Raw genomic sequence first — 19794 nt, forward strand, 5'->3', positions numbered from 1 at the left:
AGCCCAGCCCGGCTCGGCCTAGACGAGTCGGTCCTCACCGTCAGGACCAGAACCAGGACTAGCTCGGTCCCATGCACACATCAGAGGCGTGTGAGGTTTATTCCACCTGTCTAAGCCTCTTAGAGCCGGTAAGTCGCGCATGCAGCGTCGAGCCTCCAGCCGCCGGTGGCTCTGCTCTGCTCTGCTGCTGCACCGTGAGGAGTTAATTAATCCCCCAGAGGAGGAGGAACTGGCTCCCCGGGGTTTGTCATCCTGCCAGACACCGCACACACACAACCAGACCGGAGGAGGAGGCATGGAGGAGCTCCTGTTACCGAGCGGCGGCGGCGGCGGAGGAGGCCCCGAGGAGGAGGCGCGCTCCATCGGCAGCTCGTGCGGGGCCCCGGCGGGGCCCGCGCGGGGCAGCAGCAGGTCGATGGGGGAGCGGCTGCGGAGCTTCGTGCAGGTGACGCTGAAGCAGGACGTGGGGAGGACGATCCGCAACTTCTGCAAGAGGAACGGGCTGCTGACGCTGTCGGTCATCGCCGTGCTGACCGGCTGCACGCTGGGCTTCATGCTCAGAGGAACACAGCTGTCCACACAGGTAAGGTAGGGGGCTCACCTGGATCCCCATGGTAGTTCAGGGCTCACCTGGACCTCCATGCTGGTTACACTGCAAAAACTCAAAATCTTTCCAAGAATATTAGTCTTATTTCTAGTTAAAATAAATCTACTTAAAATAAGATTCATCACATAAAAAGCAGCTTGTTTTTAGACACTTTTTAATTTTTTCAAGCAAAGTTTTTCTTCCTTATTACAAGCACAAAAAAAAACCTGCTTTCACTGGCAGATTTTTCTACTTATTTCAATTGAAAATTAGTTTGAAACAATTTTTAGGTGATGAGTCTTATTTTAAGTGGAAAGAGATTAGTTTTGACTAGAAATGAGACATTTTGACAAGAAATAAGACAAATATTCTTGGAAAGATTTTGAGTTTTTGCAGTGTAGATTTCTCTTCAGTTCTTCAGCTGCTGCACCTCATTGATGCTTTTATTGTGAAATCTCCTGTTGAGTCTCCTCTACAACTTTCCTGTTGCTACTTTTCTCTACATTTCATCTACTTCATATTTTCCCCATTGTTTCAATTTCCCATCAACACTTGTTGGTAACACTTTATAATAAGTACACACTATGTGTCATAAACTATAAACTGTTTTCTTGTCTGTAACAACATCTATTGCACGTCTGTCCGTCCTGGGTGAGGGATCCCTCCTCTGTTGCTCACCCTGAGGTTTCTCCGATTTTTCCCTGTTAAAAGGTTTTTCCATGGAGTTTTTCCTCAGTCGATGTGAGGGTCTGAGGACAGAGGATGTTGTTACGATGCCATGTGAAGCCTTTTGAGACAAACTGTTTGTAAAAACGGGCTATACAAATAAAATTGCCTTGCCTTGCCATTAAGCCTTAGTTAAGCATTAATAAATACTGAATTCTTCATTTTTAAAGTATGAATACTCACTAGTAGCCCATGTAGTTTATAAATACAGTGAGTGCTTAACCCTAACCCTAAGAGTAAAACATTTTAACTGTATTTATAAACTACATACTAATGAGTATTCATGTGTTATAAACGATGAATTCAGTATTTATTAATGCTTAACTAATGCTTAGTAGTGTGCACTTAATATAAAGTGTTACCCACTTGTTTGTTTCCTTCCTAGTTTTCAATTGATCTGTGTTCTCAAACTATATTTTACTTAAAGCTGGGGTATAGGCATGATTTGTTTTAAAAGGGTCATTCCGCCAAAAGAGTGCCATTTGCTCATTGTAACTCTTAAAAATTAAACTTCATTTTTCATCCCATTTCAGTATAGAATTTTTTAATATACACATTTACTCATTCAAAATGAGTACTGGTCAATCTCAGGCTACTTTATTTAATTTATTGCTGCTTTTATCATTGCATTTTTGAAGAAAAGGTAACAGCAATGAGGGTAACAGCAATGAGTTTTTAGCATAAAATCAGCAATTGTGTGAAATCTAGCCAAATAGCATCTATACTAATAGCCTGAGCACACAGAGCACATTCTTAGGATTTAACTGAATATTTTACTTTTGATATCAACAAACACTGTCTAGAGATAATTTAGGTAACAGGAATGAGTTTTAAGAGTGACGGACCCTGACATAGCTACAATATCATTCAATTTCAGGAAAAATAAATTACAGAATTTAATGTTGGTCTTCCCATGACTTTCAGAAGACCCAAATGATGTCACTTCCAGCAGAACATGTCACTGGTGGAATGGTCCAAAACTTTTAGAGTGTAGAATGTGTTCCGGTAACAGCACTGAGTGAAAACCTGGGGACGGGACTAAAATGTGAATTTTAACCAAAATATAATTAGGTTTTAATTTAAAAAATGTTATATAAGTGTAGATATAATATTAAGGCACACTAATATGCAAAAAAAAATGAGATTTTAGAAGGATTTTATTCATAATGCATTGTGGTAAACTATAGCGTTTGGCTCTGGGGACATGCAACAAAGGCTATGTTTCAGTGCTTTGAAAGCCTTTTTATAGTAATTAAAAATTATATATCTTTAATTTCTACAGTGATTCATGTGTATGGTGCTTTGTTTATTAATTAAATGCAATTTATATTATATTATTACATGTTTTTATACATTTAATATGCTGGGGACAGAAATGGCACTCTTTTGGCCCAAAAACAAAATATTAAAATTGTGTTTTCCCATTCAGCTGTCAGTAAGGAAGGGATCACAGTGTTTCTCTATGTCTCTGTGGAAGCTCCCACTATCTTTGAACAATCAAATCTACTCTGGTTTGGTGGTTCCTGATTGGTTGAGGTCAAAGATAGCGGGAGCTGTAGGCTTGTTTTCAAAACAAATCCTGCACCCCAGCTTTAACTTTTTACTTAACTCCCATCTAATGTCAGTATCTTTATATTTTCTCTTTAAATTTTGTGTTGATTATTTTCATTAATCATCTGTTGACACTTCAAACTGGACAGACAGGGTTAAACTATACAACCTCTGATGGAGTTTACATTTGGCCACGCCTCCTTTTTTGTCAACATAACTAGCATGGCTAGTTAGCCCACCAAACTACATTAGTAAACACTCTTCAAGACTTGCATGTCATTGTATAGCTACGACTCCAACTCGGAAGTGATAGTTCTACTTCTATGTGATTGAATCAGCCGTTCGTCCCATAAGGATCTGACGTTGCCTCTAATAAGTTGCTGCCCTCTATTAGCTGCTACAGTCTTGGGAAGCCAGCTTGTCTTTTGTCCTTTACCTGGTCGATCAAGTCTCGTTGACAAAGACTGGGACTGGAGCTCTGTGAAAGTCACTGCACGCCGCTGTCGGTTCTTTATATTTAGCAGATGATTGAAGTTTGGATCAGTTCAGACTCAACCAATCGAACACTGAGGGTGACTGACCCCTGACCCCTGACCCCCCCCCCCGCCTTAACCCTTTAAACCAGATGTAAGTGTGTGAAGGATGCGTTCCAGTGGTTCACCCTGTACAGTCCTGATGTGAAGAAGAAGAGGAAAAGCTCATCAATAAGTGGATCAATCAATTGGGTATCAATTAGATTACTAACTGGGTGGTCAAGTGGTCACACGTCCCATGTCGGCGTATAGCATGAGGCAGATGATTGTCTGTTCGACTCTCTTCTGTGTCTCTGAAATGAGATGGATTCAAAGTTTGGATAAAGATTTATCAGTCTTAGTGTCTTCAAATTAAATCTTGTTAAAATGTTAAACATATCAGTTTATATGTATCATATATATATAGTGTATGTCTTCATACAGTGTGTATTAGACATATAAGATAGAGATAGTTATAAATAGAGCAGTTTCTCAGTGACAGTGTTTCCAGGAAGAATTGATCCGTCTCAGAGAACTGAGTTGAACAGCAGCTGAATATAGATCAACACAAACATGGAGGAAACTCACTCTGCTCCACTCAGAGGGGTTTCACACTAGCAGAGCTGGTTCCCAAACCCAAGTTTGAACCGGTCGGCGCGTTCAGACTGAAAAACAGTAACAGTACAGTTAGAAAATACCTGGCTTGAAAAGGGGATGGATGAAGCATAGCTTTTAAATTTCCATCCCGGTTTACATACAGTACATATAGACACATAAAGAGACCATCAAGACACACATGACAACAAATAAATAAGTAAAAAATTAAATGTTTGGTGGCGATTTGGGCAAATACAGAATTTCAAGAAAAGCTAGAAAGCAGCACAGGAAAGAACAATTTGTATGAATCTCCTTAATAAAGTAAAGTTATTCTTATCTTTGAACTTGATGGTCGAGACTGTGTTCACTCCAACGCCAGACCAAATAATTATGAACATAAAAACTGAAGGAGGGATTACTGAGACAGCAAAACAGCAAACATGTTGCTGCTGTTGAGTTTACTTCCACCTGCCTGAGTCACGCAGAGTAACGTCCTCCCTCTTAGGTTCCACTGGTGTGAACACAGACTGGTCCACCAGAGGAACCTCCAGCTTCTCAGGTTTTAGGTTCTTAGATTATCAGATGGTTCAGCTTCTTAGGTTCTCAGGTGGTTTGGGTTCTTAGATCTTTAGTTCATTCAGGTTTTTTAGACTCTTATGTGGTTCAGGTTCTTAGGTTCTTAGGTTCTCGGGTGCTTTATGTTTTTAGTTTTTCAGGTCATTCATGTTTTTTAGATTCTCAGGTGGTTCAAGTTCTTACGGTCTCAGGTGGTTTGGGTACTTTCGGGGTATTTTTAGGTCCGTCAGGTTTTTAGGTTCTCAGGTGGTTCAGGTATGTCCACGATGATCAGGTTCAAAAGGTTCAGAGTTCAGATGAATAAATCCAGACCATAATAATCTGAAACCTCACTGGTGATTTATTACAGATTCTACAATCACCACTTGATCTCTACTCATCTTCATCTACTCCTCTTCTTCCTCCTCAGAGACGGATGTTGGACATCTGTCCTCATCTGTCCAAAGGGAACGTGTTTGTTGAGATTTTTTCAGATTCTTTAGTTTTTAGTTTTTGGGGCTCGTTAAGCCTTCATCATGACAGGACAGTGTGTGAGACAGGGAATCAGAAGAGAGAGAGAGACGAGGAAGACCTGCAGCAAAGTGGGACGAGTTGGATTCAAACCTGGGTCTTTGTGATTAAGACTCTGGCTAAATGAACTGAACCTCAGATTGTTTTAGTTTGAAATAAAAATTCACAGCGATGGATGATGGTGGTGATGATGATGATGTCATCACTCAGACGTTCCTTCTCTTCTCTCGTCAGGCGAAGATCTACTTCTCGTTCCCTGGGGAGCTGCTGATGAGGATGTTGAAGATGCTGATCCTCCCTCTCATCACGTCCAGGTAGGTCAACGTCCACGCCGGTGGCGCCCGGTACAAACAGTAGTATCATGACTTCCTCACTGCAAAAACTCAAAATCTTTCCAAGAATATTTGTCTTATTTATTGTCAAAATGTCTCATTTCTAGTCAAAACTAATCTCTAAACTTGTTTCACTTAAAATAAGACTCATTACCTAAAAAATTTACTTGTTTTTAGATAATTTTCATTTGTTTCAAACGTATTTTCACTTGAAATAAGTAGAAAAATCTGCCAGTGAAAGCAAGATTTTTGTGTTTGTAATAAGAAAGAAAAACTTGCTCCACTATCAGATTTTTCTACTTATTCCAAGTGAAAATATGCTTGAAGAGGAGAGAGAGGGGAGAAGGAGAGGAAAAGTCTAAAAACAAGCTATGTTTCAATGTGATGAGTCTTATTTTAAGTAGAATTAGCTTTGTTTTGACTAGAAATGACATTTTGACTAGAAATTAGAACAAATATTCTTGGTAAGATTTTGAGTTTTTGCAGTGCTCAGACACCCAGAAGAACCTGTTGTTGTTTTTTAATGTAAATACTGAAGAGGGTTAAACCTGGTCTGACTCCGCCCCCCTCCACAGTTTGATGTCGGGGCTGTCGTCAATGGAGTCGAAGGCGTGCTGCCGCATGGGCGTCCTCACCGTCACCTACTACCTGTGGACCACCTTCATCGCCGTGGTGGTCGGCATCCTGCTCGTCCTCATCATCAAGCCGGGCGTCGGCACGGAGATGGAGAGCAACCGGCTGGGGGGCGGGCCCGTCATGACCTCGGCCGACGCCCTGCTCGACCTCATCAGGTGAGACAGAGTACTCGACCCCAGTACTTGAGTAAGAGTACAAATACTACTGGTCAAAATTTACTCCGTTACAAGTAAAAGTAGCTCAGTCGACATGTTACTCGAGTAAGAGTAAAAAAGTACTTGCTTTTAAAGGTACTTAAGTATCCAAAAGTACATGCTTTTAAATGTACTTTACGTAAGTAAAAGGGTTAGGGTTATTAAGAGTAAATTTCTTATTTTTCACATTAATGAATTACTATATCATAGTATCTAAATGAATTTAAGGACCTTTTAACTCTTGTTTCTGAGAATTAAAGCAGAAGTAAGCGATCCGGTGGTTTTGGCTAACTTCCTGTCAGCAGATGGAGTTAGCAGTCCCCGCCCTCGTCCCTACGTCACCACATTCACGCGCATCCCTTGGCTGCACACACAGAGAGGACTGCCCCTTTATGCCGTTCTCTCTCCTCATTGGATAATGGTTGTAGGATACAAGGAAAGTTTTCTCCTCGGCTTACAGCAGAGCAGAGTGACTGACAGACCCGTGTTTCAGACCAAACACTCTATGTAAGTGATTACTGTTGGAAGATAGAACTATTTAAGACTTATATTAACACAAATATTCTGCTTACTTCTGCTTTATCTCTTTGAAACCAGCTGCACTGATGTGCTGCTTTTAGGGGTGAGGGTTTCCTTCTTTGACAAACACAGTTTGTGTCCAATAGGATTTTAGAAAAAAAAGAAAAAAAAGAGCAGACCTGAAAGTAACGAGTACTTTTCAGCCTTCCTAGAAATTAACTTGAGTAAAAGTAAAAATATTTGTCTTGGAAATGTATTCAAGTAAGAGTAATAAGTACCAAAGAAATCTAATACTCAAGTAAAGTGCAAATCCTCTGGATATGTACTTAAGTACAGTACTCAAGTAAATTTACTCCGTCTACTGTCCACCACTGTGCCTCAGTAAGGGATGTGTAGCGTCTACGGGTTTGATTGACAGCTGTGGAGTGAACGTCGGCGGTCAACAAAAGGCGGAGAACAAATGACCGTGATCTCGTTAGAGGCTGATGAGTATTTTTAGTAATCCTGCAGATTAACTCCGTCAGATGTCATGATCTCAGTGCGGCACGTTGGCAGACCGCGCCCTCGTGCCTCGTCCAGAGGACACGCCCCCACAACCGAAGGTGTCTCACGAGCGGGTCAATCATCCCGTTGACCTCTGACCTCTGCCTGAAGGTCGGCTGATCTGGAAACAGACGAGACCGAGGTCGACTCAGAGTTTTACTGACGCTGTGATTTATAGACGACTGCTCACTGTTCATCTACGACTGTGCAGTGCAGTGTTATTAACACTTAATTACATTATGAACAACTATTTACCTTATAAATGCTTAATTATGTTAAGTGTTACAAATGCTTCATTACCATTAAGTGTTATAAACACTTAATTACATTATAAACACATATTTACCTTATAAACGCTTAATTACGTTAAGTGTTATAAATGTTTAATTACATTTAGTGTTATAAATGCTTTGTTTCTGTTAAGTGTTACAAATGCTTCATTACCATTGAGTGTTATAAACGCTTAATTACGTTATAAAACACTTATTTACCTTATAAACGCTTAATTACATTAAGTGTTATAAATGCTTTATTACTGTAAGAAACCATTTGTAACACTTAGCCTGATGGTTATAAAGTATTTTTAACTAGGCCTTAACGATAATAAAACATTTAATAAGCAACACTTAATGTAATTAAGCGTTTGTAAGGTAAATAAGTGTTTTATAACGTAATTAAGCGTTTATAACACTTACCATAATTAAAACCCATTAAGTGTTATAAACATGTTATTACGTTAAGTGTTACGAATGCTTAATTACATTAAGTGTTATAAACACTTAATTATGTTATGTATTAGTACTATTAAGTGTTATCAATTCTTTATTACTATTGTGTGTTAAAAATGCTTTATTACATAAAGTGATATAAACACTTTATGACATTATGTGATTTATAGACGACTTCACTGTTCATCTCCGACTGTGCAGTGCAGTGTTATAAACGCTTAATTACGTCATAAAACACTTAATTACCTTATAAATGCTCAATTACATTAAGTGTTGCTTATTAAATGCTTTATTATCATTAAGGGTTAAAAATGCTTTATAACCATTATAAAGTGTTATAAATGCTTTATTACGTTATGTGTTTTAAATGCTTTTTCACATTTAAAGGAGAAGTAAGCGGAATGTTTGTGTTAATATAAGTCTTAAATACTTATATCTTCCGACAGCAATCACTTATATAGAGTGTTTGGTCCGAAACACGGGTCTGTCAGTCACTCTGCTCTGCTGTAAGCCGAGGAGAAAACTTTCCTTGTATCCTACAACCTTTATCCAATGAGGAGAGAGAGCGGCATAAAGGGGCGGTCCTCTCTGTGTGTGCAGCCAAGGGATGTGCGTGAATGTGGTGACGTAGGGACGAGGGCGGGGACTGCTAACTCCATCGGCTGACAAGAAGTTAGCCAAAACCACCGGATCGCTTACTTCTGCTTTAATTACATCATAAAACACTTAATTACTATATAAACGCTTAATTACATTAAGTGTTGCTTATTAAATGCTTTATTATCATTAAGGGTTAAAAATGCTCTATAACCATTAGGCTAAGTGTTATAAATGCTTTATTACGTTATGTGTTTTAAATGCTTTTTTACCATTAAGTGTTATAAATGCTCTTTAAGTGTTATAAATTCCTGTTTTTCAGTCTTTGATTCTGTTTCCTCCACAGGAACATGGTTCCGTCCAATCTGATCGAGGCCACGTTCCAGCAGGTAAGAGAACACCTGAGATGAAACCAAACACTGACCCCCCCCATCCCCCAACACCTCCACCTCCACCCTGACTAATATAACCCACCATGTCTGTTCAGTACAAGACAGACCTGATCCCCATCCTCAAAGTCCCAGCCAGAACCATCCAGCCAAACTTCGTCTACGTCATCCCCGACGAGAGCGACCCCAAAGGTCGGACGGTGTACCTGGAGCTGACTCCGCCCCCAGACATCCTGTACAAGACGAGTCCCGGCAGCAGCCAGCAGATGAACGTCCTCGGCATCGTCATCTTCTCTGCCACCATGGGTGAGCAGGAAGTCACAACTCAGTAAAAAAAAAAAAAAATTAAAGGGATAGTTCACCCAAAATTGAAATTTCACTCATTATCTACTCACCTTCATGTCGACTAGGGGCTGGGAGAAGTTTCAGAGTCCTCCGTGGCTTCTCTGAGTTACAGGGGGTCTCGGCGTAGCAGTGCATGTCCATATAACGGTTGCAAATGGATACCAACTGTCTTCGTAACAAAAAGACACACCAAAAAAACATCCAAATACCTCCATGCTGCTCGTATGTAATGTCCGTCTTGTATTGAAGCCCCAAAATGCGAAATTGTCCCAACAAAAAATTAATTATATTTCAAGCTTGTTTTGTAGCGGAAGCTTCTCAAAGCTCCTCTTCCCAGTTCGTCCAAATTTGACGAACCGCTACAAACAAGCTTGAAATATAGACTTATTTAATTTTTTTCGGGACAATTTCGCATTTCGGGGCTTCAATACAAGACAGACATTACATACGAGCAGCATGGAGGTATTTGGATGTTTTTTGGTGTGTCTTTTTGTTACGAAGACAGTTGGTATCCATTTGCAACCGTTATATTGACATGCACTGCTACGCCGAGACCCCCTGTAACTCAGAGAAGCCACAGAGGACTCTGAAACTTCTCCCAGTCCTTAGTCCACATGAGGGTGAGTAGATAATGAGTGAAATTTCAATTTTGGGTGAACTATCCCTTTAATCAGGCTCATGTCAGTTCACATTAAACATTTACTTTGATTCCAGCTGTGAATTCAATCTGAGTCACAGCATCTTAAACATCTGGGGCCACATCAACAAAGGCAAACCAGACAAAACCCCGGGGCCCCTGGGACATATTTTGCAGGAAAAAGAATAAAAGCAAAATAAAGCTTCCTACATCTCCCATAAAGACGAAGTGAGGCCTCTGGTTAATGTGTGTGAACCCACTGTGAGATGTTTAGGGAACATCTGGAAATTGCAATGTCTGCCAACACTTTGATGTGTTTTTTAAATTGTTTTTTTTTTAATGATCCTAAAACAATGAACAAATCATTTGAATACAGAAGCTGCTGAGCAGTCTCATTGGTGTGCTCAGTCACTTGACCCCAAGACATTGTATTAAGAAGAAATTAGTATGAATACATGATCAACAATCAATCAATAGTGACTGAAAAGAAGAAGCATAACCCTTAAGCTACCCATCATTCTTACAATATAGGAAAAAACAAACAAAAGTGAAACTAAACCAGAAAAAGACCATAACCAACAAAGTTTACAGTAATTAAATATAGAGTAGAAAAAAAATGTGTGTTAAATAATTTGTGTGTGTGTGTGTGTGTGTGTGTGCAGGTCTGTTGCTGGGCAGGATGGGCGAACGAGGAGCTCCGCTCGTAAACGTTTGTCAATGCATCAATGAATGCGTCATGAAGATCATCAACGCTGCTGTTTGGTGAGTCACTGAAGACGACTCGTCTCACTGCTGTTATTATGGGGCATTTGTTTGGTTAACAGCCAGCTTTGAAAAGATTTCTATAACATGCTTACATTCAAAGAAAAATATGTTCCACCGTTTCAATGCTCCTCTCGCAAAAACCACACAAATTATTGTTCCAGTTAAATCTTGTATGTAAGAAGTGGTTCGATGGAAAAATATAATTTAGTATTTTAAAGGTGACATCTTTATTATTTTATTTTCTTTATGAGGGATTGGATAAGATTAATATCGCCTCCTTTCTTGCCTCCACAACACTGTAATCGCGTATAGCATATTTCCACACAGAGCGATCTCATTTCCGAAACATTTGAATGCACCACCAGTTGTTGAGTCATTGTTTTAAAGGGAGTTGGAATGGCTTGACTTACTTTATCGTACTCTTTAGTTGAGCACTGAAGGTTGTATTTAACACGAAGGTTCTCATGAGTTAGGAGATTACTATGATCATCCATTAGATGTGATACAGCCCAAATTCCTTTATCCAACAAGGCAAAGCAAGGCAACTTTATTTGTATAGCCCGTTTTTACAAACAGTTTGTCTCAAAGGGCTTTACATGGCATCGTAACAACATCCTCTGTCCTCAGACCCTCACATCGACTGAGGAAAAACTCCATGGAAAACCCTTTTAACAGGGAAAAATTGGAGAAACCTCAGGGTGAGCAACAGAGGAGGGATCCCTCACCCAGGACGGACAGACGTGCAATAGATGTTGTTACAGACAAGAAAACAGTTTACAGTTTATGTCCACCAGGTCCACAAAAACGATGATTTACGATTGGTCAGACTCAGAACATATCTATTATTCCACAAGGGTGGATTGTGAGGAGTAAAATTGTGATCCCTGCTGAACATTCCAGTAAAATACCATAAGAATGGGAATTGGAACACCATTTGGAACCATTAGAAAAAAACATTAGGATGTAAAACCATTAGGAACCGTTTGGAATAAAACCTAATGGTGTTCCAATTCCCATTAGACCATTGGGAACCATTAGTTCCTAATGGTCTAATGGGAATTGGAACACCATTAGGATGTAATACCATTAGAAATCTACTGGATCCATTAGGAGCCAAAACCATTAGAAAACTGGTCCAAATAGGATCTTAAACTATTAGAAAAACATACTGAGAAACCTACTGCTGCAACGTCAAGTTCCAGTAAAGGAGAACTTGCTGGTGATAGTCCGAATGTTTCACAGGCAGTTGCCGCTGCAGAGGTTGAACCCTTGAGAGTTCACTGCCTCCGTGACCTCTGACCTCTGACCTCTGTCCTCTCAGGTACTTCCCTTTCGGGATCATCTTCCTGGTGGCGGGGAAGATCCTGGACATGCAGGACCCGAGCACGCTGGGGAAGAAGCTGGGCTGGTACGGCATCACCGTCCTCGCCGGCCTCTTCGTCCACGGCCTCATCCTCCTCCCTCTCTTCTACTTCCTCCTCACCAGGAAGAACCCCTTCAGCTACATCCGCGGGCTGCTGCAGGCCATGGTCATCGCCCTGGCGACCTCCTCCAGGTCAGAGTGCGAGGCGCAGCTCTCCAGATCTCCTCCGGCTGACGATGTGTTCAGGTGCTTATCGTATCGTGTGTGTGTCCTCAGCTCGGCCACGCTGCCCATCACCATGAAGTGTCTGTTGGAGAACTGTCACGTGGACCGGCAGATCGCCCGCTTCGTCCTCCCTGTGGGCGCCACCATCAACATGGACGGCACGGCGCTGTACGAGGCGGTGGCGGCCATCTTTATCGCTCAGGTCAACGACTACGAGCTGGACTTTGGTCAGCTGGTCACCATCAGGTAAATCAACATGGACGCACTCTGAGACGTTTGAGGATATGATGAAGGGTCAGTGATGAAATTCTAGATAAATAATACGATTTCAACCGAAACATCTTTGGATTTCTCCCCGGCTCCAGCTGTCGACAGCTGTTGAAAGGCGGACATGTTTGCCACTAGGCTTTCCACAATGTATTTCCATGATACGAATTCAATTCCAACTGTCGGGGCGTCGTTTAGCTCAGTTGGTAGAGGAGGTGCGCCATATTCAGAGGCTATCCTGTATCCAATCCCGACACAGGTGACCCTTTGCTGCATGTGGTTGACCCCTCTCTCTGCCTTCCTTGTCCTGTCTCTCTCTTGACTATACTATCCATTATCGGCGAAAAAAGCCCAAAAAATATATACGTATATATAAGAAAAACTGTTCCAAATCAAACTTTCTTGTACCTGCACAAAATTTGAGAACTCGGATTGACCCAAGGAGAGCACTGGAGCCTGTATGGCTACAGTCTGTGGCTGGAGCAACACATTCATTTAGAAGAAGTTTAATCGCTGGTTAACTTATAAATGAATGTAAGTTAACCAGCGACCCATCTTGATCCATCTGTTTTTTTCACAAATCGCACACTGCCATGATAACTGACTGAGAAAGGCAAGTGGTGCGTCATGTTTACATGAGCTCAAACTTGTGGCGCACACCGAGCAGTTGGAGGCTCGAGGTCTGGCTGCGTCGAGTATATGCAGTACTCATGTTACCGAAAAAGCAGGTACCGACGTATCGCACACAGTAACGTTCGTCTCTATGCAGACGATACAGTGATTTATACACAGGGCCTGTTTCAGACCCTGAGCTGCTTCCCAACAGTCTGATGGAGCGATGAAGCTAAACTCACCATGGTTTATAGTTCAGCATGTTTTCTAAAGGTCAGAGGTCAAACCAGTGGCTAACGGCTAACCACTAGTTCAATGTCAATCTGTCCGTCTGCAGCATCACAGCGACGGCGGCCAGCATCGGAGCAGCGGGGATTCCCCAGGCCGGCCTGGTTACCATGGTGATCGTACTGACATCGGTGGGATTACCGCCGGATGACATCACACTCATCGTGGCCATTGATTGGATCCTGTAAGTGATAGCAGAGTGACGTGTTTGTGTTGTCGTGTTGAGCCGACGGTGAGGAGTCTCTCAGTGTCTCCTCGTCTCCTCTGTCTCCGCAGAGACAGGTTTCGGACGATGATCAACGTCCTCGGTGACGCGCTGGCGGCCGGAATCATCGCCCACCTCTGTCGGAAAGATTTCCCGCTGAGCGCAACAGGAAAGGTAAAAACAGTCACACCTTCCTACCTGAATGTGACAGACAGCAACACACCTGTACAGGTCAGAGATGATGGACAGGTGTTGGGGTCAAGAGGTCGAAGGTTCAGTCAGAGCTTCAACTTTTTGATTTATTCTCTGAATTTTTATGTAAAAAGCCAAACATTTGCTTCATGACGTCTCTCAGTCCTGGTTTGGACACGAGAGAAACTCTGAGCTTTTATCAGAGTGAAAATCAGAGATCGAGATCTGAGTCGTCTCTTCACGGAGCCTAACAACTCCAACAGTTGTTAGATTCACCACAGGCCAAACGTTTGGAAGCAAGATCAAATTTGTTTCATCGGTATGCTACTGATTATTACTTAATGAGTCACTCATCAGAATACATTTTTACTGTAATTATCAGGTATTTAGGTTTTTCTTGCTCTCTTTATAGTAACCTGCTTTGGCTTTAACAACATTATGGCATCCGACTCGAGGCATTTGTTCTTTAAGTTTTTTAAAGCATGTGCCAAGAAATACATTTCAAGCTTTCTGAAGTTTATCAGCGAGAGACTGACGATTTGTGGGATGCACTTTTCTGATTGATCGCCCCAACTCGTCCACACAAGCTCAACTGGAGAGAGAGGTCTTTCCAAGAACACAATTCTCTTCTTTTTCTATCATCATAACTTCCTGTTTCTTCTAGTCGCTTCAGGGTGTAGTAGCTAAACTCCTCTGTTGGTCACCATTAAGCGTTTTGCAATTTCTCTTTCAGTGTATCCTTTCTTCCTCAATGTGCAAATCTGTTCTTGTTTCTTCATTCATCGCCTTCTGGTAGTGAGATATGAACACATAGTTGAGAGTTATTGGGGTTTTCCCTTATTCTTATGTGAAAAATTTTACACATGGGAAATATGTGGTTTTGGCCCAGTTTTATGTGAATTACATGTGAACCCATTTTCCACATGTGGTAACATGTTTTCCACATGTCGAAAATGGGTGCACATGGGAATTCACATGTGACTCACATAAAATTGGGCCAAAACCACATGTTTCCCATGTGCAAATGACATGATTCCCATGTGCAAAATTTTCACATGTGAAGTTCATGTGGTTTTTCTAAAGGGCAAACTCTCAAAAGCCAAAGAGAGACTGCAGTGCAGTGCAAGTGAATAATACAAACTGTGGATTGTTTTTAACTTTTCCACTTGCAAATCTTCTTTTGTTAACATTTACGAAAATGGTGCATATCAATGAAAGCAAAGTCTGATCGTGCTGTACTGTATAATAAGTACATGCCAAAAATACATAGAACTCATACAGAAACTTGAGGTTGCTTCCATACGTTTGGCCTGTAGTCCGACCGTCCACGCTCAGTGCAGCAGCTCCGTCAGTCAGCAGCAGATTAAATCATTGAACCTCCTCAGATTAGATCTGTCAGCCTCAATCCTGTTGAGTCTCAGTGTGGCTCTGCAGCTCTCTCTCTCTCTCTCTGACTCTCAGAATGAATGGGTCGTGTTGCTGCTTTTAGTCTCCACAGACTTCTACAGCCACTGTGGTTTGATCCAGATCGAACCACTTCCGATGACTCAGGAGACAAGAACCTGATCTCCTCACTGTTATTGACTCATGCTGCCATGTTAATGATTCACCTGTGTTTGAGCAAAACTCTGTGTTACTATAGAAACTACTGAAGCTCAGGGAAGAGATAGGGAAATCCATTAGCAACATAATTACCCAGGTTATCAGCAGCAGAGGTCAATCAAGTGATTAGTTTTCCTCTAAAACCCAGCTAACCTGTTTGCTTAACGTGTTTACTAACATGTTTGCTGACGTGTCCTCCCGTGTCCCTGCAGCCCATCCCGTCCTACGGCACACACACCAATCACGGCCCCAGCGTGGACGTTCCCATGACGGAGATCCACACGCACAAAGACTGTATGTTTGAAGCGGGTGGCGACTCGGGGGAGGGACACGCTCACACCGTCTACTACAACATCTGTCAGGTGTGAATACTCAGCCAGTCAGCGCAGTCATACCTCAAGTATCTTGGAGTTACACTAGACGGGACACTCATCTGGAGAACACCAACGCCAAGATCAACACCTGCAGTAACATCCTGCGCAAACTAGTGAGCTCCAAGTGCTTCTATGCCTGCTCAACGTGGAGCCGATCACACCACACCAAACTGGTCGACACGGCTCTAAGTGACATCTGCCGCATCATCACGGGATGCATCAAGACAACACCCATCCTGTGCCTTTATGCACTCGCCGGCATCTCCCCCCTGCACATCAGACGATCAGTCATGGCCGCAGGAGACAGACATCAGGCATCAGCCCTTGCATGTCCACGTTGCTCCCCAACGGCGGCTCCGATCCAGACCACCCAACCAGAGGCAAGGACCACCGTCTGCAACACAAGAGCTCCTACATGGTTGGCCAGAGGAGTCACACCCACCGAAAGCCTCGCTATAGTGGCCATGACCTTGGTTGGGCAACATGGAAGTGACTGAACAGGCTGCGCGTGGAAACGGGGAGGACCACACAACAGAGGACACATGTAGCTGTGGATCGCTGCGGACAATGCCCCACCTACTGGAATGTGCGGCTGCAGCCCAGACGACCTGGCAGAACCTACGACATCAGCTACGGCCTGAGGCCCGATTCTGGCAGAACAACATCTGAGATTGCTTCGGACTCGAAGAGGAAGTGCAATCGCCTCCGTGCCCCTGAAGAACAGGAGCCTGGTGGTCACCAGAGGATCATGGGAACACGACGGCCTCCTGGGAGTAGCTACATGATGATGATGATGATAATGATGATAATGATGATGATGATGATGATGATGATGATGATGATGATGATGATGATGGCATTTACTGGGGTGGAGATCATCGTTGATGGACTTCTGTAATCAAATCAGCACCTGCAGCTAACGCTAAAGCTAATGCTCTAGACAGACTGAGTCCTTGTCTTGGTTCTGGTTCTGGTTCTGGTCCAGTCTTTGCAGGATCAGAACTTCAACAAAACCAGTTACCAGCTCTCAGTTCAGATCCACCTTCCCTCCATGGGCGGAAAAAGGCTCCGGATCCGACCCAGGAGGAGGATTCTGGGATTTTATGAACATCTTCTTTCAAACACACGTTTGACTGAGCTGTGAATGTGATTGGCCGGCGCTCACCGCCTCGGACTAACCGAAGGGTTAACGGGTTAGAGGTAATCCGTCCAATCCCACGGCTGAATGAATCAAGTGCTCTTCACCTCACAGAACCCCACCCCCACCCCCCTCCCCCACTTCCTGTTGCTACAGCATGCTGGCATGCGCTCCATCTGGCTTCATGTGAAGTCAACGTGCTTTATTTTCTCCTCCTCTCGTTGTTGTTGTTGTTGTTGTTGTTGTTGTTGTTGTTGTTTTCTTCACGTGTTGCTCAGTAAACAAAGTGCTGTAGGATCATGGAGTTTCAGTTGCAGCTAAAACTTGAACAGAACCAAAGAGCCACAAACACAGTCGTTCATAAAGATATTGATTAGTTATTGATGATCTGTTCCCACAGTTCCTTAGTCTGATGATTCTGGAGCCGTCACACAAAATCATATAAACGCACAATACACGTGTATATAAAATGTTTAAAAAAAACAAAAACAATGAAGATGATCTGGTTATAACTTGAACATTTTGTAATTATTTTGATAATTTACTTATTGATTCTTTTAATTGCAGTCTTGTATTAGACATTTCCAAGTTCGCATGTGAGTTATAGTTTTGTTGTTATGACGACACCACGTTCAGGTGTTCATATTGTCATGAGCTTTTCTTTTCTTTCTCTTTTTTTTTTTACACTTTTCTAAATCAGAATCAGTTCATTGAGACAATAATCAAAGAATTAATCAATAAGAAAATCATCATTAATTACAATAACACGTTGATATACTTTGTTTACTTGAGTTTCTTCTGTGACATTTATTAGCCTACGGTGGCTCTGAAGGGTCAAATCTCTGTGGACTTGAAGGATTCAGCTTCTTTAACTAAACACATTCACTTCATTATTTCTTGAGTTTAACTCAAGTCATCTTTGTTATGCTATAACACTATAATTACCTGTCCGTTTGAACAGTAACCATAAAAACCTTCAGTGTAGTGTGGAGTGTGTGTCCTGTTGTAGTCAGTTAACTTCTGAGCTGTGTGAGTGTGTGAGAGTGCGTGTGTGTGTGCGTGTGTGTGGTGGTTGAATCTCATTATAAAACTGTCGTGTGCATTTTAGGTTTTTTTTTTAAAGTGCTCCTTGAACGTCTCATTGTTCCAGTAGTCGTGTTGTAGTGTTGAGTAGTGAAGTAAAACGAAACTAAAAACGACGTAGACCTGCCTTAATCTGACCTTTGACCCTTCGTCAAACCTCAAAGTTCCTCTGCCAACGCCGAGCACAGCGACCTGCAGCATCTTCAACTCTCACATGATCTCATCAAGCAGCGCCATGGACAAACATCACTCATGTTTTTTTTGTGTTTTTTATATGAAACTTGTGTTTTTGGACCTTGTGTGTTTTATGTTTGTTTGTATTTGACAAACTTAATAAATGCAGAAACATTACTGATGGTGACTTGGTGGCTCAAGATGAGTTTAATAAGCTGTTCAATAAGTAAAAAGGTACTATAGGATCTTTGGACTCTGTTTATGGTCTGTTACAGGTGTAAACAGGTGAGTTCTACAAACAGGAAGTGATCAGTGGAGACCAAAGCTGTTTCTGCACCAGGCTGTAAACATGTCGGTTTCATTTTAAAGGACAATTCCAGGCAAATTCAACCTGGGGCTCTAGTTTCCTAATATTTTAGGTCTGAAGATTTTCTTTGTAATTGCTCCTGCTCTAGGAATATCAACTCAGAGGTACGTTTCCATTGTTGATAAATCAAACGGGAGCCTCAGATGACTTGTAAACATACTGAGCCTGACTTTGTATTACAGCTCCGTCTACAAACATGTCCTTTTTCTTTAAGTAAACAAACCCCTCGGTGTATGTTGGAAGACATCTGACGTCTGTGAGAAAAAATTGTGGTTTTGTGGGATGTAAACAGACTAATATCGGTCCGCTCCCATTATACGCTGCTGTGGCGATGCGGGGACAGACAGAACTACTGCAGAACAGGAGGTATTAAAAAGAAAATCTGCAAATTCATTCTTTTAGACCTCAAATAATAGGAAACTAGAGCTCCAGGTTGGATTTGCCTGGAATTATCCTTCAATATGGGAGTCAATGGAGACCAACACACTGTTGGAGACTCACTCTAGAGGTCAGGAAAGGAACTGCAGCTGCTGGTCTCAGACTTGATGGTTGATTTTTAGACACTTTGTCGTTTCACTACGTTCATGACAGAGGTATGGGTAGGTATGAGGGACAAAAACAAGTTGTAATAAACCAGAATGGGGGGGAGGGGTCAGAAGACCGGAGGCTACAGGAGGACTGCTGCTAATTTTAACCCTCCACAGAGCTGCACTCATTAATCCAATAATATGAACGTGAGGGCGCACGAGACTGAAGCGTGCAGCTGCAGGTGGCTCGCTGCTAATCCTCCGCAGATTAAAATCACAATGAAGATTTACCGAGGGAGGAGGAACTGCAACAACAGGGATTACCTTCTCTTTTTTTTTTTTCCCCTCTGGGGTCTCCTGGCTTTGCATGCTGGGAGTTTCTCTCCTTAAGGACACTTAACGGAGCTCCTCAGAGTCCAGGGCAGAAGGTCAGGGAGGGTTTGACCTGGTGGTGGTGAGCAGGGCCGAGGGTCGGTGACGGAGAAGCCACAATAACATGTTGACATGCAGCTGAGAGGGATTAGTGCTGTGTCGTTCCCACGGCGGCCACTAGAGGTCACCAGTGGAACGACAAGGCTGAGTGACAGCCACGGTTTAGGAGAGGCCCCGCCCCCTCAAAATAGCTCAGAGGAAA

The 19794-nt window shown here is 42.3% G+C and overlaps 1 protein-coding gene across 2 annotated transcripts; it reads left to right on the forward strand.

The window, feature by feature from the left end:
- Positions 1-295: 295 nt before the first annotated feature.
- slc1a8a (solute carrier family 1 member 8a) lies at positions 296-15892 on the forward strand. Of its 2 annotated transcripts, XM_085775450.1 has the most exons (11): positions 296-583; positions 5293-5372; positions 5966-6181; positions 8954-8996; positions 9095-9302; positions 10641-10740; positions 12065-12298; positions 12383-12577; positions 13548-13682; positions 13775-13877; positions 15710-15890. In XM_085775450.1, exons 1-11 carry the CDS (start codon positions 296-298, stop codon positions 15863-15865), a joined length of 1758 nt encoding a protein of 585 aa, XP_085631576.1. In that variant the 3' UTR covers positions 15866-15890. The 2 variants fall into 2 exon arrangements, with proteins under 2 accessions (XP_085631576.1, XP_085631577.1); XM_085775451.1 differs by lacking the exon at positions 5966-6181 and having other exon boundaries at positions 399-583; positions 15710-15892.
- Positions 15893-19794: the final 3902 nt, after the last annotated feature.

The sequence above is a fragment of the Trachurus japonicus genome, chromosome 4, assembly GCF_045865225.1.
Source record: "Trachurus japonicus isolate A0001 chromosome 4, Traja_1.0".
NCBI lineage: Eukaryota > Metazoa > Chordata > Actinopteri > Carangiformes > Carangidae > Trachurus > Trachurus japonicus.